This window comes from Naegleria fowleri (assembly GCF_008403515.1).
Source record: "Naegleria fowleri strain ATCC 30894 chromosome Unknown tig9, whole genome shotgun sequence".
NCBI lineage: Eukaryota > Heterolobosea > Eutetramitea > Acrasida > Naegleriidae > Naegleria > Naegleria fowleri.
In genome coordinates, this window is record NW_025407941.1 from 666,292 (window position 1) to 687,453 (window position 21,162).

Sequence of the window (21,162 nt, forward strand, 5' to 3'; positions counted from 1 at the left end):
AAACGATGAGATCTTTACATTGGAAAAAGCTTAACGGAATGAAGGGAAATTTGTTATTGTGGGGCAATGGCCATTTTTCATCATCAGTAAGAAGAATGACTGTTGGCTTAGCTTCCGTAAACCATCGTCACGACAATTTATCCATCTGTCTTCATAAAACGTCTTGTTTCAACCATCATCCGCATAATAACAACATAATGAACGGATATATCAATCAACAACAAATACGATTATTTTCAAGAAGCACCAATGATGTAGTGGATTCATCAAAGTCCAAGCAAACGGATAATAACGAAAAGTTTGACCTTTCATCATTTTGGTATAAGCTTCTCATTCCTATTGCTGTCGGAGCCATCTATTGGTACATCAAGAGATGGGAGAACAACAAGGCAAGAAAAGATTTTGATTATCTCCGAACCTATCTGGAAAAGTATCAAGACCAGATTGCAGAACAGGCTCTTAAAGCTGGAGTAGAATCTTTGACTCACGAAGAGCACCAAGATATAATGTATCAAATCATTTCACAGTCAAGTGAGACTGGAAAATATTTGGTGGAGTCTTCTTTAACAGGCACTCCACTTTTTGAAATGAACATTCGCAAAATTGAGAATGTGAAAACGTTAAGACCTCATCCACAAATTGATGGATATGTGAAATATGCATTGTTTGGAGAGCTTTGGACACTAGAAGAGCAAGAATCATCCACAAAATTGAACGCTTCAGGGAAGAAATGCTTCGATTCAAGAGATATAACACTTAACATTCATTTTCCAATCAAGATATTGCCAAAAACAAAGAATGGATCTATTCTGGGCCATTTAGAAGATAAACCGCTTGTTTATTTGGGCCTTAATGTAAGAATGAAGTCGATTGAAAAAGATTTTACCTCTGAATCAAGACCATCACTAGTGATTTCTAGAATTTCTATTTCTCCAATTACAAGATATTTTCCGACCATACAAGGGCTAAGAGAACAACGTCTTTTCGATGAAATTGAAATCGAAAAAGCAATTGCACCAAACGGTATTCATCATGCAACGGATGGGCTTCATAACGTTACTTTTACATGCAATTTTTACGAGTAGATCATTGAGAAAATATAACGTTGATCATCCGAAAAATGTTTTCTATTTAATAATTTAAGAGGGTAACATTGTCACCATTTAGCTCGAATGGGGCAATGTCAATGGAGGAGTGAGTGGAAGTAATTGGCTGAGACCACTCTGGGAGTAATTTGGTCAGCTCAGTAAGAGAAAGGGTCGATGAAAAGAAGGTGCTACGTATTTCAAACTTAATTCGGAGGTTTTCTGCATTTTCTTGAGGCTTGGCATCAAACTTTAACCAAAATGAAAAGACTTTGGATTTTTCTTTCATCAACTTTTCATCTCTATTGTAACCAAACACACCTGTTACGATGTATTCATTTTTAAATTCACCTCTTGTTGAGGGCATTATAGAATAATTCATTGGAGTTTGGAACGACGAATCAACTATGGCAATATTTGTGAAAATATGCACACTCGAATGAAAGACTTGCTCATCCAAAACAATATTCACATGCACACTGCCATTTGTCTTGAAGTAATTCTGAATCAGGATTTTGGGAAGTACATGGGCCCATGGATAGAATTCATTGTTTGTCATTCGTGTGAGGAATGGCCCTGGATATTTAGTTGGTGTTATAACACTCTTCACAGAATGGGGTAAAATTGGAAAACCTGATTCTTCATTCGCTCTCGAAAAAGGTGGAGAAATATTCAATCCTTTCAACAATACTTCTTCCTTACTTGTAGAAGGACTGATAATAAGTTGATAGGAATGAGTATTTTTCAAAGGATATTTCACATCGTTTGCCTTAAAGTGGAAAATATGTTGAAGTGAGGCACGCTTTGGATGCAATTTTGTGAAGGCCACTGCTCCATTTCCTAATAACAACACCATAACGAGAGACAAACTCACAACAAAGAGTGCAACGACAGTTCTTATCATACTTCTTTTCTCATCCGCAATTAATAAGGGTAACACTTGACACAACATTAAGAATACTGTCACAGTCACGAGAACAGCAACACCATAGTCTGCCTCAAGTGCTTTTCCCATTCGCCCACTCATAGGAATGAACATATCATAAATTTGATTGAGAATGCTACAAAGGAACGCCAACCCGACCAAAGAGAAAATTAAGGACAGTTGTGGAATGATAAAGTAAGCCAAAAGTAGGCATGTAGTAGTCACTGTGAAAATATATCCTGATGGAATATTGAAATAGGTGAACAGTGTGAGGAATACAACAAACACCCATGTCACGGCATCCCTAATTCCTTTTGTGCTGAGCCCATAAATGAATTTTCTCGTAATTTCAATAGAGGTGATATACACAAAGAGTAAAATAGAGCCAAATAACGCAACACTGAACATGGGATGGAAAGCAAAGAATAACATTCTCTTGTCATTCAAAACTAACAGAATCGAGAATCCCATGTTGGTTGCAAGTCCAATCAATAACACCAAGAACAGGAAAAAGAGTGAAACCAATCGGTCAAAGAGAGAATAGATACCCTTAGAGAAGATTGAAAATCCCAATAAAGTGGCAGCTACAACAAGAATGGAGATGTTCATCAATTTAGCTGTTTCCATACTATAGGTTGCAAAAAACAATCCAAAAACATCAAAATAGACAAACTTTTGAATGTTTTTCTCTGCTGCCATTTGTTTGGCTTCAAATTTAGAGCTCGCAAAATGAGAAACAAAACCTTGAACATTGTCACCCATGTGCTGAATTCCACCTGCCTCATAGGCTCTCTCTGCATCCAAAGAAGTGTGATAGACATAACCATTCTTATAAAATGAAATGTCAATTCCAGTTAAATTACGATTATTGTAAATGTAATAATCAGTTGCTGATGGAACAATATTAGCTTGAAAAACATCTTGAGCTACAACATTTCCGCTCGCTCTTTTCACATACTTGGCAAATTGTTTTGCCAAAAATAAATTCTTAATTTGAAACGCAACTTCTTTGGAAGCAGATCCAGCAGCTTCCAAATTCAAAAAGTATTTCACATCCTTGGACCATACATGTTGAAAGAATAATTCGGCTCCCAACAATCCAACTTCCTCAGCTCCATTAAATAAAAATATGACACTTCTTTCAAGTTTCAATTGATCCTCTCGTATTAATCCCAACAAATTGTGAAAAGTTTCAACCATACAAGTGACTGGAATTCCATCATCATAAAATCCAGGAGAAGTCGATCCTGAATCAAAATGACTTGAAATTAATAAACCATCACCATTTGCATGATCAACACCGAATGGAGGATCAATTCTCACCATAATATTGGACAAATTGGTATAATGTGTAAACAATTTTCTTCCAATAATTTCAATAAAACAATCACCAGATCCGAATTGTTCTTCCAATCTCACTAAATGTCCACTCACAATCGTGGTTGCAACCGTGGTGGTAGCATTTCTTGATTCCTCTCGATCCTTTTCTTTTTGTGAATGTTTCATCATCACATTCATTAATTCTAATTTCAAAAAATCAGAGCTTTGCTTTTCTTGAAACGTTCCAACCACTCGTGGTCCGAGTTGAGTGGAAAATTGTTGAAGGAATTTGAGAGCTCGATCTTCACGGAAAGAATAATCGTTTTTGAAATGGGTAACTCTAGGAAGAAGACCTTGATAAAGGTAGGAACCTGTCAAAACCAACACAGCAAGGAGTAGGGTGAGAAGAGGAGAGAGTGATGTTGTTGTCGGCGTTGATCGACGATTCGAGGGTTGAGGCAACATATAAAACATTTTTTTGATCTTGATAAAAAACACAATTTCTGAAATATTGTAAAGTGTGAAATTGTTAGAAGACATTTGAACTATGTTCTGTCCGTTGCTAAAGATATTCTGAATACGGATTTAAAGATGAAATACATCATTGAAGAAAATTAATTTTAGAGAAACCATAAACTTGAAAAAATACCTTGTGGACATGGATATGCAAAATGTTCTTTGAAACGGTTGAATTTCTTTCAACAACAACAAACATCGTCACTCATTGGTTTCCTCACTGACACTGAGAAAACAAAGCAATAAAGCGCTTCCATCAGCTCACGAGGGAAACCAGAAGAAATCCTCCTCTCTGGTTGACAACAAAGCTTGGTCTTTAGAATGCACGATCTTGCTCCATCAAACAGAGAGGACATTTGTTCATTCATCTTTCTCGCGATATGATCTTCTCCTAATATAACGAAACAATTATCATCTCATGGAGGAAAGAATTTTACAAAAAAATGAAAAGATCCAAATCTTACTCCTCCGTATTGAATTTGGAGCATATTCAAGGTCTCTATGAGTTATCGGAGGAAGAGAAACAAAATATTCAGCGTAGAAAACAAATTGAACATTTTAAAAAGGAAGTAAAACAGTTAAGACGATATGTGGAGGAAATTAAAACGTTTCGGGATCAATGGGTGTGGGTGAAATATGCGAGAAAAGTTGTGATGATTACTCACTTGATTACCGCGGTTTATATTATGGCAGAAAAAACATTACGAGTTTTAAATATTTCTTTGTATCGCACAGTATCTCATCAATTATCATTTAGTCAATTAATGAAGTCTTGGATGCAAAACAAATTCGAACAAAGTAATTCATTACAAAATTTAAAAGATGCATTACAAAAATATCATGAAAATGTTTCGAGACAATACCAAGAACAAAAGCAACGAAGATCAGAGTATTTACAATATTTAGCCTCTCTGCCACCAGAATCATTAAACAGCCAATCATCATCTACACAGGGAGGTTTGCTAAGTTATATTTCGAGCCTATTTGGAAGTGATAGTGGTGCTAGAAAAGTTTCAACGAATATTTTGGATTTCATGGACCCGTCAGATGGATTGACATACTTTGGGGATGATGGCGTTTTTGCATCATTTCTGAAAGAGGCTGATGGAAATGCATCTGCTTTCAATTCGTTCTCCTCGTTAAAGACAGAACATTTTACCAACACAATGACACGAAGTATATTTGCTTCTCAAGGCTTTCGAGCTATTGCAAGGTTATTTTGGAAAGAAACATTGCAAAGTGGCTCTCTCATTTTCCTTGTTTATTGGTTTGGAAAACAGAACATTCGAAAGGTAAGCTTTTTTTCATCGTCATGGGTTGATTGACATGCTGTCTGAAGAGAGTATTTGCAACCATTTTGCTCTTTTTGTTCAACGTTTACATGCTAGTGTTTGATATGCATTCTGGATCTTCAGCACGATTTAGAACCATTTTGCGATGGAATGTCATTTTTAATATTCTGTCGTTAGTGACATTCTTGCTCTTTAAGCAACATTTGAACATTACAACAGAATATTTTGATCAAAGATATCTGAAAGATTAGAACTTTATTCGTTTAACATAAGAACATGTCACAGATGAAGGGAACAAAGTATTGCAATCACTCTTCATGTTCGTGGATGCCAAACCACTTCTTGTGGTCATAGAGTCTAACTTCATTGAAGCGAAGAGCTTCATATACTAATGGAGCATCATCATTACCACTTGCATTCCATCCACAATCATTTGGTGGATACATAAAATAATCATCCACACTAACAGTTTGAAATTCTTTTTTTTGGTTTTCCAGTAATTCTTTTTCTCTACTTTTCAAAGGAACAAATGTTTCGTTTCTAAATGATGCATATTTGCCACCAAGGGGTATATCTCCAAACGCACATCCATTGTTTATAATACCAGCATGTTCTAGTAATTCTTCAGCAACTTGAACCCATTTACGGAAAAAGATTAATGGCTCCTCATGCTTTTTTTTCCAATTCAAACATTTCAAAAGGATGCATGTGTTGATATTCCATAAAGTGTGACTTGTAGTATGGATTATTTTCTGTTTTTACATGTATCGGATATTCCTTGAATAATCCTCCTTCACCGTATTCTCTAATGGTGTGATGTTTTTGCAAATCATAGTATCGATAAATGTAAACAGTAATTTCTCTTCCCCTCATGTGCTCAGGCCATCCACTATCAATGGACAATGAAGACACTCTCGATTGATCCTCAGATTTAACATTTGAATTCAAGAGTATTGAATTTTCCACACTCGAACGTTCTACACTCAACTCTGAAACTGATGATACAGTTTCGCTATATTGTGCAATTTCAGATGCATGCTTGTCCTTCCAGTCTTTCAGCATGTAAGCTTTCATGCCAAACTTACAACGGCTCAAAAAGAAGTGCTTCGCTAGAATATCGAATGCTTTTGGTATATCTTCAATCTCAACAGAAAAATGTACTTTAAAATCTGGGGCTCTATGAGTGGTCATTGCTTTTGATGAGGTGTTTTGAAGTATTAAAGATCAGACAATACAAATTTTCATCGATTCTAGTTCTATAATTTCCACAATTAACATCATCATGCTTACCCTGAGCTAACCAATATTTATGTCCCTCAGCTGATCATGCGCATTGAAGAAAATATTATTCTGATGAAAAATTTTCATATTAAACAATACCAACCTGTATAAACTCGAACAAATCCGTTGGAGGCTCCTGCATAATAATTCTTCAGTTGATACATTTTACTGGTATCGGAAACAAGTCGTGCATAATTAAAAACATGATCCACCATTTCTGGAAAATCTTCTTCTTCCTCTTCTCCTCGTGTCATCCGAAGTTTATATTCATCATCAATGAAGAATGGACTATTCTCTTTGTTGGTGGTATCCGTTATTGTTGTTGTTGTTGGTTGTTGATCCTGTTGATCCTCTCGCGATCTTGAATTTGTGCTGGCAATCATTTTTTCTCAATGCTGACGAGAAGTTTCAAGTTCATATCCCAGAAAAAAAATGGGCAAAAAGAGAAATCAATCTAAGGATGATGTGGGTTCATCCTTGGCCGATTTAAATTTGATCAGAAGAGCAAAATATTTGAAAGCGAAGGAAATGCTGCAAGATTTAGAGAATGCAAAGAAACGAGATGTTCCGATTCAATTTATCACATTGATCAAACAATATGATGATGGATCTGATGAAGAGATTTATATTGATTTAGATTGCATGTTACAGATTTTCAGTTATTTGAATCCTTCTGAATTGTTGTTACATGTTGGTCTTGTATGCAAATCGTGGTATTTTCTTTCAATACGAACGAACTTTTTGTGGCAAAATTTGTATTATTCAGAATTTGGTGATGAAACTTCCCGACCTGTCTATAATGCTATTATTGATGAGAATGACGATTCCGAATTTGATGGACAATGGAAGAAAATGTATGCCTATAGAGTTGACTTGAGAAATAAGTGGTACAATAATCATCCTGATCGTATAGGATATTTGGACATTTTACAATCTGAATATTCAAGAAACAAGAATAAGAATACTAATAAGGGAGAGTTATTTAAGAAGGATGCGCATTTAGCTTGCATTTCAGAAGAAGAACTTGTCTCAGAAGAGACAAGTGACAGAAAACTCTACAGAATTAACCCAGAAGACAGGGCTCAAATTACCAAACTTTGTCTTGTCGGAAATGACAGACTTTTGAGCGGTGACGCAAGAGGGGTGATTAAATTGTTCAATCTTAGATCTTATCAACAGGTGAAGAAATTCGTAGGAGCGCATGACACCTCTATTTCGAACATTGTGTGTATACTTCCAGAGCAACAATTATCAGAAACTCCAAGCCAATTTATGACACCAAGCAAATTCAAACTCGAACCAAACTATACCTACTTTTTATCAACAGGCTTGCAATCACAGGAAATCAATGTTTGGCACCTTGAGACTGGACTTCTCTTGAAAAAGCTCAGAGGAGAACATGCTGTGGAAACATGCTTTGGAGCGACAACCAAAATGAGACATCCTGTCGTTGGTATGAAGGTTTCCAGGTTTTGTGGCCAACCTGTTTTGGTAGTAGTTTCACTTAAAACCATCGAAATCTATGACCTTACCACCTTTGTGCTACTCAGAATCATAAAACCCTTTTACAAGCCGAAAGAAAAGGGTGCAGCACGAAAGAAGCTCATAGATGCATTCATTGAAAAATTAAGAGGTGAATACAATAGTGAAGACGAGGAGGAACAAGAAGATGATGAAGTGGATGACGACGCTATGCATGATGCAGGCCATGCTCCAGCAACTACCATTATCAAGTTCGAAATTCTCGACGATAATACCATTGCTATTGTCTCTGGAGACCAAATTATTCGTGTGTATAATGTCAGTCTGTCTTTATGTATCAAAACGATGGACATGAAGAAGACCAAGGTATTGGACGTTGAAAATTACAATCGACCAACTTCATTGGAAAGTTTCAAAAAACTATATCGCAAGTTTGAGGTTCATGAACAGATTATTGTAACTGGTATTTACAAAACGAATATTGATGGACAATTTTGTGCTACCGTGGTTATAGGCTCAAATAATGATCCTTACAATTATGCTGCCTCTAATGCCAAAACATTTATCAAGTATTTTGACTACCGATTTGGCATTGAAAATCCAGTAAGAAGTGTAAAATTAGATGTGAAAGATAGTTATGACTATTATGGATATAGACACAGTTACAATTCAAACTATTTCGATGACGACAAGATAATTATTAGCACCTATTCAAGCATTTGCATTGCTGGCAGAAGAGACGGTATTGTCAAACAATCGATTCAACATCCATTGAACCTCTCGTACAGTGTCTCTACTTATTATGCAGACGAACGCTTTTTGATTATGGGCACTTCGTTTGGAGGAATAATTGCATTAGATTTTGGTGGAAATTTGCTTTATTGGAGCAATCTGAAAGGAAGAAGATTGCTTGACGAGACTTCCACCACTGGATCTGCTGCTTCTGCTACTAATGACACAGATGTTGAGCACACCACCTCAATGGCTGAACACATGGATGAATCTCAAGATTAAAGTTTACACTCTCCGAGTCGTGTCGCAAAAGAGAATTGAGAGTTTTTTTTTAAAAAAAATATTTGATCTCTTCCTCAGAGCTTTTTGTTCCATTATTGATGATCAGCACCCGATCAGCAATATATTATTAATAATAATTAAAGAGTGGTGAGCCAAGTGGTTGTTTTCTTAGGGTTGTATTACAATCATCATCATTTTGACAAAGTATTTGTGCATCGGAAATTTTATCGTCCTTCATCAGTCCAAACCTGATAAACTTTATATAAGCTCCATAATATCTGTATGGGCAACAAACAAGTTAAAAGTAAAAACAGATCCATCACCGAGTCACCATCAACCAATTATAATTGTGCAAGAATGTATCAAGTATATTGTGCAGGAAGTAAATCTTCGAACGAATATCCTCCAACAATAAGTAAGTCATTGATTTTTGATATCGTGTGGAAGCAATAACCAAATCAACTTTATTGGTAGATCCTGAAAGTACGGATTTTGACCCTGTTAGCCCTCTGACTTTTGGAAATGAAATAATTAGAAATGTCGCCTGTGGTTATCGGTATGTAGATTTTCGACATGCAGATCATCATATGATCATCATCATTTCTTTTGCTAGATGTTCATTCTTTCTTACTGAATCAGATCATTTGTACTCATGTGGTCAAAACTCGTCAGGAGAGTTAGGTTGGGGATTTATGACAGAATCTTACCAAGAATTAGCCAAAGACAAAACAATAATTCCATCATATGGCATGATTGACTACATTTTAAGTGGTGACACATTCTCTTTTTTTGTCATGAAAGGTCAGTTTGAAATTATCACACAATTTTGTGGACTCAATTTAATTAGATGGAACATTTCTAAGATGTGGATCAAATTCGGAGGGGTATATCGGAGCTGGAACAGTATCATCATTGTCAACTCCCACCGCTGTCACAAATCCTCCGTGGAAGACAAATCGTGTGGACAAAATTTCATTTGGATATTATCATTCAGCAGTATTATCAAATAATGTATTGTATCAAACAGGAAAGGTTCCTGGATCAGATGTTTGTAACGAGTACAAGCCCATCGACGCTGCTCAGCTGAAAACCATTGGAAAAATAGTAGATGTTGCTTGTGGAGTGTTCAACACATTTTGTATCAATGGTAAGTGTCATTGATAAGCAGTTGATGGATTTTTTCTCACGCTGTTGATCATGTCAGATAAGGGAGAGCTTTTTGGAGTTGGACAAACCACACACTATGGAGAATCTCGTGTGTGGACTAAAATGAATGTTGGTAGACCTGTTTCCAAAATTTTCAGTGGCTCTCTGTCGGCTCTTGCACTCACTTTTAACGATGAGGTGATGGTTTTTGGCGATAATGGAAGTGGAGGTATGTACGATAGAGCAAAATAGAATTTAATGCCGTAACACATTTGAATAATGTGAAGAGCTTGGATTTGGAAGCGAAGCAGTTCATGATTGGACTGTACATCCAGAGCTAAGTGGTATTGGAGTGCATACCATTGGAATTTACACATATCAGACAATTTTCATAACGAAATCAAATGAGGTTTATGTAGCTGGAAACAACACAAGCGGTCAGGTAAGTGATTTTCTTACTATGAAATGTTGAATACAAATTTTCTCAGTTGGGTAAGTTTTCTTAATAATCATTTGCAAAAAGCTCATTGAGCACTTTTTGTTATTCTTCATCATTATTATAATGTAGGTCAAATTGAGAAGAAAAATCTACAACGTCATCCAACATTAGAAAAATATTGTCGAGAACATGTTGGAATGATACCTCATGTGACAGGAGGTTTTCAACACATGATTGTTTATTTCGCAAAAGATAGTAAGTGATCAATTTTTTCAGATTTTTCAATCGTTACAACTTTGAAAAAAGCAAGGAAATCTCTTCGATTCCAAGTGCTTCTTCACAAAGCTGTTGTCAATCATTCACTCTCCGATATTTTCATTGAATGTGGACAATAAACTGCATAGAAATAAATTATGGAACTCACTTTGGAAATGTCAAATACCTTTGTCAGGAAATATTTCACATCATGAATCACTCGACTCCGATTCAAATTTTCCAAAGAATTGAAAAACAATTCATTTTAAAACAAGATCGATTTCGTGTCATCTTTTTTCCAATGCTCTGCACACCAGAGGCAAGTGTAGCTGTGGATGATTTGAATCGATTGGAAGGATTTATTTTTCTAAAACAAGCATCGTTGGATGCTTTCAAGGAAATGCCAACTGGATGTCAATTTTGTGCTGCCTTTCTCAATGACAAGTTCACATTTGAACATCAAGATTCAAAGTTGTCATCCGTAACTATCAGTAGTGCAAGTTTGAAGCAACATCAACAAGGAAAATTGACAAATCAGGAAATTATTTCACTCATCAAAATGCCAGTCAAATCTTTTGGATATTTCGAAATGGAAAAAGGAGCAAATAACTAACAATTGAACTATATTGCAACATCAAATATGAAACCTCCAAAATTGATTGAATTTATCACTAATTTATTTCAGAATCGATTTCCATACTACAATTTACTCATGACCAATGATACAAAATATTTCACAAAACGAATTTGTTTCTTTCATTTACCTTTCAGTTTGCAATTTAAATTATTGAAAATTTTACGGAGCTCATGCACCATCATGCTTCTCTTCGAATCAATAAGGGAATTTGTAAAGTCTCACATGTGACAGTGACATCCGATTCGACACTTGCCAATCAATTGACTCACACGGATTGTCTTGAAGTTCATTTCTTGCAAGAATGTGTGACTCATGAACAGAAATTTGTTCGAACGTATTCCTATGTCTCTGTCATCAAACCTTATGTGACACGAGTGAGATTTTTCTTGTCGAGTGAAAAAGTAGAACGCGTATCAAATGTTGCTACATAACAAGAATGGGGTCAGCATCTTTCGAAGAAAAATTCCTCTTCAAGTGGATGTTTGTTGGCATGAACAAAATGAAACAACATTGTAGATTACAACATTAATTTGCATCTCTTTTTATTTACTCGCGAGTACTACTCTGTTGTAAATCTTGACACTTGTTTTCAATTACACAATGGAAGTGGAAGGAACTGTATTGATACCACATCTTCCCTTATTTCTAATAATACGGAACTATTTTTCACAACATTTGTTCATCACATTATAATGAATTCATTGAAAAAATTATAAAAAACTTACGTATCCCCTATTGGATTGAACGTTGTGTGTCACATCATTATTTTCACATCATTTTGATCATTCATTGATTCACATGTGAACATTAAATCATTAGTTCCGTTTAGATTTCACTAATGAAGGCAACACCAACAACTAGTACTTACATTTCACCCCAATCTAAGTCACAGAATTTCAAAGTCCATTCACAAATTCACATAAAATTAATAAGTTAATAAATAAATTAATAAATAAATTAATAAGTAAATTAACAAGAAAATTAATAAATAAATTACTAAATAAAAATCCAATAATTCATAACACTTACCTTCACCCCATGAATTCTTAACAATCCAATAAGGCTCAGGAGATCCAAACCAGAATGTTTCCACACCATATCCCACCAACAAGACACCATGATCCAATTGAGTTGGATCACACCAAGCAGGATCACCAATTCCATTATTATAATTTTGTAACCAATCAGCATTCAAAGCCACAGCAATAGGTCCATTCTCAGCCAACCAAGCAGCGAGTTCAGTCTCATTGGTAGACAACATGGTCCAATTTTGAAGTTTTGCAACAAATTGAGAAGGTTTCACAGTGCATGTGTAAGATTCGGCATAATAAGGATAAGCATCTTCAGAGGCAATGCCACCTGCTTGAATGATGTATTGATAGGCACTACATTGAAGACCACCATCGCAACCAGAGTCACAGGATTGTTGATTTTCGAAAATGACACAATTGTGATCACAATCGACAAGTTGTTGTTCTGTTGTTATTCCATGAAATGATTATTGTTGGAATAATGATTGTAATTGTTGATGGAATGATGGAATGAGGATGGTTATTGTTGGAATTTGTTGATGTTGTTGAAGAGTAGATGATGAAATAAGAGAACTTACCTGAGAGAGCCTTAAGTTTCTTGGTTTTTAAATACCATTGACCTTCAATGTTACCTGTTGCAGAGAAAGCCCAACAACTAGGAGATGAACATCCATGTACAGAGAAGAAGATCACAGTGATATCATCATCACAATAAGAGCAGCAGTGATGATGTGAATGTTATCAAATGAATGTTCGATCACCCAAATTAAAAACAAGATGCAATTTTTAACTTACCTTCCACATTGACCTTGATTCTTGACATAGGTCACAGCACCATGATCTCTCCAATCCCATGACTGGGAATATCAAAGAATAATCCAATCGATCATTATCAAGTCGAATCGATGAATGGATTGTGATGTCATTTCACATTTCATCATATACATTTTGACAACAATCAAATTGTGCGATCAAATGTTAATATTGAATGCATCCAAATGAATGGAATCAACCAGAACATCCACACTTACCTTTGGAGCATCACGAACTTGTTGTTGTGAAACTCTAGAAATTGGCAACACTCCATTTCGATTCACACCACTGCTCATCATCAATTGTGGAGTTTTTGGTTCCATCAAGTAATACTTTTTAAATTCTTCAGGTGAGAGATCACTGAATTTAGTGACTCCATAAGTGTTGCGACCTTCCAAAAGGTTCATTTGACGACTCTTTTCAACATTTTGTGAAAAGATTTCGAAACGTTGTTGATATTCTTTTGGACCTTGATAGAATTTGTTGTGTTTGTGAGTGAATTGTAGGAAGAGAGATTTCATTTCATCCACAGAGAGAGGTTGATAGGAGGATTGAGTACTTGTACGACTATGAGTACTACTCGAGGTTATTGGATCAGCAGCAACAGTAGCGGTTGTACAAGAAATGCACATCATGAGAGATGCGAGCACGAGAGAAATGATGGTTGGATAAGATAATGATGAGAACATTTTTTCGATAGGTTCGATGGAGGTGAATTCAATTCTGAGTGTTACAGAGCTAGACTGGAATGTCCATATTGAAGCTCGGTTCAGTCCCATTAGTCATTCCAAATTCCAAAGCATGTTCCTTGTTTCATTAGTGGTTCCAAAATTCATAAAAATTAAAACATTCCTTTAAGCTTGGGATGTTTCAAAGGTATTGGGTGGTTTCAAAGATTCAGGGGCGTTTCAAAGATTTTGGCGCGTTTCAAAGAATCCGAAACATTCCAAATCAGCTTCTTTTCAACTCAGCTTGGGAGTTTCAAATAAAATTTTGAATTGAAAAAAATGTCTCTCGATATCAGCAAAGAAGACGCTGTGAGATTGAGGGAAATCGAGGTCAAAAAATTGGTGGCCAATGAATGGAAGGTATTGCATGAAGAGCTGCCAATTATTCAGAAATCAAAAGGTAGAAAGGATATCAAGGATATTCCTACAATGAATAGAATTAAAGAAATAGTCTGCCAAAGAATTGGATATGTTGCTACATTCATCTTCTTACATACTGTTGGTACTATCTGTGGATGGTTAGAAGGTCCTTATCGTAATGTGGGCAAAATCTTATTAATTCTTTACATGTTACTTGAAAATGAAACATTCGGATCCTTAAATGAGAGGAGAATTATCGCAAGGTCTACAATATGGAGAATTCATCACACAATTTTCGTTGAATTTCATGACCAACTTAATGAATGGGCTGACACTTGTTTGCAAAGAATGTTTTCAAATTATTATTCGATGTCTTACTGGTATAATTGAAAACGAAAAAGGCTTCAAGGATGGAACCACTTTTTTAGATGGTCATGATACACGTATTGAATATAGTAATTTAGCCAAATATCCTAAAAGGGAGTATTGGAGTTACAAATATAAAGATTCTGGATTAAGAACTCAAGTATTGATGGATAATCAAGAATTAGCAATTGCTATTTCGAAATCCCTACCATGTGCTCCTAATACAGACATTGGTATGTTCAAGCAAATGGGGAGAATTCCAAAACTATTAGATCCTAGTGTGGATGTATTGTATTTTGATGGTGGTTATTTCTTGGGAATTCCTGATTATATTGAAAAATTGCAAGAAAAAGGATATGATTTTGATGAGTCAAATTTCAGAACTCCAATTAGAAAACCAAGAAATCAAGATCTAACATACAGTGAAGCACAATATAATGAAGAATTTGGTGCTTTTCGTGGTATGATTGAAACATTATTCTCTCATATTGGTGAGAAATTCAAATTTTTCAATCCTCATTCAGTTGCTAAAATGAGTGGAGATTTGGAAAATGTGTGGAATTTAAAATTGCATTTGTGTTGTTTGACATTCATAGATTCGTAGAAAAATATAATATTCAAGTATTAGATCACCACAAGGAATGGATGCGTTCAGACTTTGATTTTCCTATAGAAAAGCCAAAATTATTAAAACCCTCTGTTAATGTTGTCCGTCAAAAAGAATATGCAGAGGAAAAAAGAAAAGCTCAATGTAACCTTATTGCTAAAATGTTGACAATGAGTGACACTGAATTAATGACACTATCAACTCGTGAAATTCTAGAATATTCACATAATTCTAATCCAGTACAAATCGGTGATGAAGGATCAGAAAGCGGCTCGGATAATGAACTTCCAAGAAATCTACAAGAAAGTGATTCTGATAACGAAGGATCTGAGAGCAGTTCTGATAATGAAAGATCCAATTCGCAAGCCTCAAGATCAAGATCAGAAAGCGATTCGGATAGTGAAGGATCAGAAAGCAGTTCTGATAATGAAGAAAGATTGATATCACCAAGAAAGACACAATTCCCAAGAATAACCTCAGGCTCGGAAAGAAGTTCACAAGACTACACACCACAAAAACTTCCACAAAAAACTCCAAAATCAACTCCACAACCAAGAACTCCACAACCAAACACCCCTATCCAAATCCAAAGGCCGGCTCTGCAAGCATCATTTAAAAAAGTTCAACAAAGAAGAAAACAAACCAAACACTTCGGAACCTCCTTTCGGTATTGGAAAACGGCAAGCCAAACCAACAGCTGCGGCTAATCCAGAATACTACTCACCACAACAAAAGAAGCAAAGAAAGTCAACAAAACAGTAATATAAAATTGTGATGATATTTTTTTGTAGTTGAAACTCCCAAACAAAGTTGAAAAGAAGCTGATTTGGAATGTTTCGGATTCTTTGAAACGCGCCTGAATCTTTGAAACCACCCAATACCTTTGAAACATCCCAAACTTAAAGGAATGTTTTAATTTATGAAAGCCTATTCAATTTAAATAACACGTTTCAAATGCATTGAAAGGTCTAGAATTAAATGGTCCTGGAACGAGCTTCATTTGTGGGAGGACAAAGTGGAGAAAGACGAGAACCGAAATTGTGTTTTAACGTTGAATCAATTCACAAAAAAAAGAATTGTTGGGAAGGAATTGAATTTATAAAAGCATTAAAGCAAACAACTTTAGTAATATATATGGCTACCGATCTTCTCTGTGATATCTATCTTCTCTCAATAAAGGGAAATTAAAAAAGGCTACAGCACTGCAGGTTCCCAAGTTGTCTCCAACCTCAGTACTGATGCCGCTCGACGATGCTTAACTTCTCAAATCGGACGGGATGAGGTGCATTCATCGTGATATGGCCGTAGCCAACCATCCTTAAAATCTGAAACCTATTAATCAGGTGTTGTACCAAGAACAACAAGGGTTGTTGACTTCATAAGATCGACGTGTGCATACAACAATACCACCTTTGCAAATGAAGAGCTAATTAGTTGTTTGTAAAAAAACCTGTCAAAATTTCATTACTAACCTGCAATGTCCTTTTGAACTATATATTAAATATATTCTTTCCTTTTGTTTTTTGACCATGGAGGTCTGAAGGAAGTCGAATCTCCAACATTCTATCTATCTGAAGATGGGACTCATTTTGTTCAATGGATGACTGTCACATCAAAAAAATCAAAGTATTAATGGTTCCATTGTCGCCCAGATAGACAAAATTCTCCCACAAATGTGGATCCTTCAACTTAATCACTGAGAATTCCAATCCATTTCACTTTCAACGACCTTCTTCAGAGTCTTTGCTCCAAACCACAGTTCTCTCTTGGCTCTACCACAAACTCCGTCTTCATGGGAGATCGTGATGGATCTTTTTAAGGAATCGCCACACTCATCACAAGGTTTGTCATGAAAAACTTCACAAAATGTCGCGGTTGGCAGGACTCGAACCTGCGCGGGTCACCCCATTTGATTTCTAGTCAAACGCCTTAACCACTCGGCCACAACCGCTTACATTCATTGTGATTGTATAAATCTTACATGTCTTAAGAGGTGATACATTTGATCTAAAAGAATACTCTTCTTTCCTTCCATTGTTAAATTCAGTTGTTCAAGTTGTCACTGAACACCCATACACCCTTTCACAAACAATTATAACAATCGGTGGTCACATTGTTTCGTCTCTAAGCACATACGTTACAGTCGCTGATCCGAGTCTCTAAAAGCTTGATGTCGTGTCTCTCACGTGGCTATTGATACAAGTGTCATTAAAATCATTCACTTTTTGGAAAAGTACCGTCCCAATAAGACCTTAATTGTCTTTGGGAAGGAACAGAAAGTGGCCATAAAATAACAAGTTTATTTAAAACTGAACATCTGTTATATTTTAATAGTTACACAAAACAAGTGTTCTCTCGCAAGGTTATTATACGAATGCTCAATTAATGACTTGCCAACTTTAAAGCTTGAATCCAAGAGTCTCTCTTGGTAATCTTTTCCCACCATGCTTTCACATGAGGTCGTTCATTAATCAAATGTCCCAAATTAACCTTCTCATGGAACAAATAATTACCATAAGGTAAGTGATACAGATCGGCCAAAGTGAATTGATTTCCTCCAATGTATTCTTGCTTGGCCAAAATCTTTTCATAGACATCGAGGGCTTGAGTGAGCTTTTGAGTGAGCAACTTGACACGAGCTTCATCAGGAGCACCTCCACCAAACATTCCCTTAAATACCAATTCAAAAGCAAGACCACTAACATTGGGATCAAAGTAAGAGGTCTCAATGGAAGCTCCTTGTTCAAAGAGTCCCAATGCCTTCAAGTCTGTTGGGATCAATTGAGTTCCTTGACTCTTGAACTTGGCTTCCAAATATCTGCAAATGGCACGTGATTCATAGATCAAGAAGCCGTCGTCTTCAAGAACTGGAATGACACCAAAGGGTTGCTTCTCGAGGAAAGCTGCTTGCTTGTGTTCTCCCTTTGAAAGATCGACAGGAACTAACTCAAAATCCAAATTCTTTTCCTTGAGAGTAGTGACCACACGTTGAACACAGGTAGAGAGGTAGATTCCGTAGAGTTTGAGAACCATGTTGTATGATGAGGAGTATGTGCGTGTTGTGAAAGGATTGTTTCGATTTGTTTTTCTTGTTGTTGAATTTTGCAAGTTCTTATTTGATTTTTATAGGATTTCAAGAAAGAAGTGCGGACGTATTTTTTGATCGGTGTGGAAACTGAGCTTTCAAGAGTTGAAATTCCACACAGAAAATGCGCACTCAAGGGTCGGGAATCTTGTGACATGAACCCTGTTTCCGCCAATGGAGAGAGACAGCCCAAAGAAAGGTGGACTGTTGTAGGGAATGAGTTCTAAAATAGAGCGAGGATGTCGTCAAACAACACAGAAAGATGTCTTTTCGACCACATCAGACAAATATTCTTGATAGTTGTTTTTGATTCATATCTAGCTAGAACACAAGGTCAGAGGTGTTGTTCGAAAATTCGAATCTAATGATCAACAACGAGACGAACTGGATGCTTTTTGTGATGTTTAACTCACGCGCCAAAACTAGCCGATTCATTTAAAATTAAAAAAAATCATACCAAAAAAATAAACAAGCGAGGCCTCATTCCATTAAAATTCTTCATCAAACCACAACGATCAACTGCACTCATTGATGAATAATCAGAGAGCACTCTTTCTTTCTCCTCCACCTTGCACCAAATCATCATCCAGAATGAACAACAACAACAATAGCATGCTTCCTCCTCCTTCTCTCTCCAAAGATGATAGCGTTCTCGGAATGAACCGAACCGAACGACTCCGAAGGCAACATTCACAAATGCAACGACCTAATATGCCTGTTACACCCACACTCCCTAAAACCTCTCACTTTCAAACTTCATCCATGGACAACAATAGAAATCCTCAACTACAACCACCACCAACACAACAATTACAAGTCTCTCAAGTCCACAATACACAACAAGGGACCTCCTTTACCATTGAACTCGATTCATCTGTGCCCAAGAAGACTCTTCCTCCTCACTTGGCCGAACGTTTGAGTAAACGAACAAGTGTTCCCAAAACTGTAAAAGACTCGGAGATGGGTGGAGTGGAAGATCAGACGACGACTACTGCCATGAATACTCAATCAACAACTACAAGAAAATCCATGGGTGCTACTTCCAATTCTGCCAGGTCCAGCATTTTGGAATTCCAGAAAAGAAAGAGTTTGGGTTTGAGACAGACGAGTCTCTTTAACAAGTCGTCCAACACATCATCTTCTGTCATGAATACATCAAACACTGAACAAGGAGGATCTCAAGGCCTTACGTATACAACCTTTGACACGGTGGCTAATCATGGACTCACACTCGATGATGACCTTGAAATTGGTTTCGAAAATAAGAATAATGGATCTCCTTTGTTATCCATGCCAAATCAACAACTGCCTCAACAACCACCTCAACAACCACCTCAACAAGGATCTTTTGGAACGATGATGGCACCTCCTTCACAACCTCCTCAAGTTGTTTCCTCTCAGCAGCAGCAAGAACAACAGATGCAATTCAATGCTCAACCCATGACACAAGCTTCACCCAGTGCATCTCAAATCACTTTTGGATTTTCTTCTCAACAGCAACACCCTTCTTCGTCGTCGATGACACCATTTGGTAATTTCTCCTTTACCAACTCGCAACAAGCTGTTGCTTCTTCTCAGCAACCTTCATTTACTTTTGGTCAGCAACAACAAACAACTTCGACAACACCTCAAACATTTGCCAATTCAATGAATGATAGTATGAGCTTGGGAAATACTCAAAGTCAACAAGAGCAAGAACGATTAGAACAAGAAAAGCTCAAGCAACAACAACAACAACTAGCGATGGAACAACAAATGCAACAACAACAACAGCAACTTCAAGAGCAGCAACGTCAACAACAATTGTTTGAGCAACAACAAATGTGGCATGCCCAACAAGCTCAACAACAACAGCAAGAATCCTCTCAACAACCATTTCCTCAATTATATCCCTCTGTCACTCCACCAAATTTCTCTCCTCTTATACTGCCAAGCCAACTGCCTGAAGAAAGCCAACGACTGTTTTATGAAATGCAAATTCAAAGAGCAGAGTTGGAGAGAGAACGCCAAGCTCATATGGAAATGATATTAAGAGAGAGAGCAGAGATTGAGATGACTAAGGAAATGCTTCAGCGTCAACAAATGGAGTTACAAGCAAAGATGCAAGAAATTGAGCGATTGAAGCAAGGAGGGCTTCGAAAGAATGGGTGTGCCTCTCCTGATGATGATGAACGAAAAAAGGAAGTTGAGGCCCGACGAATCGAAAAGAGAAATATCCAGAGAACAGAAATTTTAAAATCAAAACGTGAACTTAATTTGTTAAATGTTGACAAGCTGTCTCGAGCTTCCAGAGAAAAGCAAAGAGCAGAACGAGAAGAAGAAAAGAAGAGAGTGAGATCTTTTTTACCTGCCAATATTTTCTCTCCTCCTAAACACAAGCCATCCCATGACACTCTCAACAAAAGAGCTTCAATGTACACTGGAACAAGCATGAGAAGTCCTCCTTCATCAAGAGCAATGACATCAAGCGAGTCTATTGCAAGAAGTTCGCATTCATCCTCCAATAAGATGACCTCAAGTGGACCTTATCTTGGTCAGATACCAACGAATAGTTTGCAAACTCCACAAAGTACAACCAGTTCTTTACGATCCTTTGCTTCCAAAACAAGCAGCGTTCGTAGTATGGAGGCATCTCCTGGAATTAGCAAGAGAAAGCAAATGGTTTTGGAAAAAACAAGACGAAAAGCAGAAGAATTTACAAGAAAGAAGTTATCGGATCGCAATAATAACGAAAACACCCCATGTCAACGTTAATTTATTGACATGATAAAATTCTTTTT

At 36.6% G+C, this 21,162-nt stretch overlaps 12 protein-coding genes across 12 annotated transcripts; 8 read left to right on the forward strand and 4 right to left on the reverse strand.

Moving 5' to 3' along the window:
• Positions 1 to 197: 197 nt before the first annotated feature.
• Positions 198 to 1,085, forward strand: FDP41_011507 (uncharacterized protein; the record flags this gene model as incomplete). The annotated part of the gene is made up of 1 exon (XM_044701923.1): positions 198 to 1,085. One exon carries the CDS (start codon positions 198 to 200, stop codon positions 1,083 to 1,085), a length of 888 nt encoding a protein of 295 aa, XP_044567290.1.
• A 46-nt stretch (positions 1,086 to 1,131) lies between these two features.
• On the reverse strand, positions 1,132 to 3,804 carry FDP41_011508 (uncharacterized protein; the record flags this gene model as incomplete). Its single annotated transcript, XM_044701924.1, has 1 exon — positions 1,132 to 3,804. One exon carries the CDS (start codon positions 3,802 to 3,804, stop codon positions 1,132 to 1,134), a length of 2,673 nt encoding a protein of 890 aa, XP_044567291.1.
• A 485-nt stretch (positions 3,805 to 4,289) lies between these two features.
• FDP41_011509 (uncharacterized protein) lies at positions 4,290 to 5,389 on the forward strand (the record flags this gene model as incomplete). Its single annotated transcript, XM_044701925.1, has 2 exons — positions 4,290 to 5,138; positions 5,186 to 5,389. The coding sequence occupies 2 exons, from the start codon at positions 4,290 to 4,292 to the stop codon at positions 5,387 to 5,389; spliced, it is 1,053 nt and encodes a 350-aa protein (XP_044567292.1).
• Positions 5,390 to 5,804: 415 nt separating this feature from the next.
• FDP41_011510 (uncharacterized protein) lies at positions 5,805 to 6,802 on the reverse strand (the record flags this gene model as incomplete). Its single annotated transcript, XM_044701927.1, has 3 exons — positions 5,805 to 6,331; positions 6,429 to 6,458; positions 6,523 to 6,802. The coding sequence occupies 3 exons, from the start codon at positions 6,800 to 6,802 to the stop codon at positions 5,805 to 5,807; spliced, it is 837 nt and encodes a 278-aa protein (XP_044567293.1).
• A 49-nt stretch (positions 6,803 to 6,851) lies between these two features.
• Positions 6,852 to 8,915, forward strand: FDP41_011511 (uncharacterized protein; the record flags this gene model as incomplete). Its single annotated transcript, XM_044701928.1, has 1 exon — positions 6,852 to 8,915. The coding sequence occupies one exon, from the start codon at positions 6,852 to 6,854 to the stop codon at positions 8,913 to 8,915; it is 2,064 nt and encodes a 687-aa protein (XP_044567294.1).
• A 282-nt stretch (positions 8,916 to 9,197) lies between these two features.
• Positions 9,198 to 10,895, forward strand: FDP41_011512 (uncharacterized protein; the record flags this gene model as incomplete). Its single annotated transcript, XM_044701929.1, has 8 exons — positions 9,198 to 9,330; positions 9,390 to 9,471; positions 9,529 to 9,716; positions 9,763 to 10,062; positions 10,120 to 10,290; positions 10,349 to 10,507; positions 10,630 to 10,755; positions 10,807 to 10,895. The coding sequence occupies 8 exons, from the start codon at positions 9,198 to 9,200 to the stop codon at positions 10,893 to 10,895; spliced, it is 1,248 nt and encodes a 415-aa protein (XP_044567295.1).
• A 71-nt stretch (positions 10,896 to 10,966) lies between these two features.
• Positions 10,967 to 11,368, forward strand: FDP41_011513 (uncharacterized protein; the record flags this gene model as incomplete). The annotated part of the gene is made up of 1 exon (XM_044701930.1): positions 10,967 to 11,368. One exon carries the CDS (start codon positions 10,967 to 10,969, stop codon positions 11,366 to 11,368), a length of 402 nt encoding a protein of 133 aa, XP_044567296.1.
• A 617-nt stretch (positions 11,369 to 11,985) lies between these two features.
• Positions 11,986 to 13,925, reverse strand: FDP41_011514 (uncharacterized protein; the record flags this gene model as incomplete). Its single annotated transcript, XM_044701931.1, has 7 exons — positions 11,986 to 12,051; positions 12,118 to 12,124; positions 12,261 to 12,273; positions 12,422 to 12,868; positions 13,002 to 13,078; positions 13,219 to 13,280; positions 13,455 to 13,925. The coding sequence occupies 7 exons, from the start codon at positions 13,923 to 13,925 to the stop codon at positions 11,986 to 11,988; spliced, it is 1,143 nt and encodes a 380-aa protein (XP_044567297.1).
• Positions 13,926 to 14,565: 640 nt separating this feature from the next.
• On the forward strand, positions 14,566 to 15,294 carry FDP41_011515 (uncharacterized protein; the record flags this gene model as incomplete). Its single annotated transcript, XM_044701932.1, has 1 exon — positions 14,566 to 15,294. One exon carries the CDS (start codon positions 14,566 to 14,568, stop codon positions 15,292 to 15,294), a length of 729 nt encoding a protein of 242 aa, XP_044567298.1.
• A 41-nt stretch (positions 15,295 to 15,335) lies between these two features.
• Positions 15,336 to 16,004, forward strand: FDP41_011516 (uncharacterized protein; the record flags this gene model as incomplete). Its single annotated transcript, XM_044701933.1, has 1 exon — positions 15,336 to 16,004. The coding sequence occupies one exon, from the start codon at positions 15,336 to 15,338 to the stop codon at positions 16,002 to 16,004; it is 669 nt and encodes a 222-aa protein (XP_044567299.1).
• Positions 16,005 to 17,679: 1,675 nt separating this feature from the next.
• Positions 17,680 to 18,330, reverse strand: FDP41_011517 (uncharacterized protein; the record flags this gene model as incomplete). The annotated part of the gene is made up of 1 exon (XM_044701934.1): positions 17,680 to 18,330. The coding sequence occupies one exon, from the start codon at positions 18,328 to 18,330 to the stop codon at positions 17,680 to 17,682; it is 651 nt and encodes a 216-aa protein (XP_044567300.1).
• Positions 18,331 to 18,973: 643 nt separating this feature from the next.
• Positions 18,974 to 21,136, forward strand: FDP41_011518 (uncharacterized protein; the record flags this gene model as incomplete). Its single annotated transcript, XM_044701935.1, has 1 exon — positions 18,974 to 21,136. The coding sequence occupies one exon, from the start codon at positions 18,974 to 18,976 to the stop codon at positions 21,134 to 21,136; it is 2,163 nt and encodes a 720-aa protein (XP_044567301.1).
• Between the last annotated feature and the right edge of the window lie 26 nt (positions 21,137 to 21,162).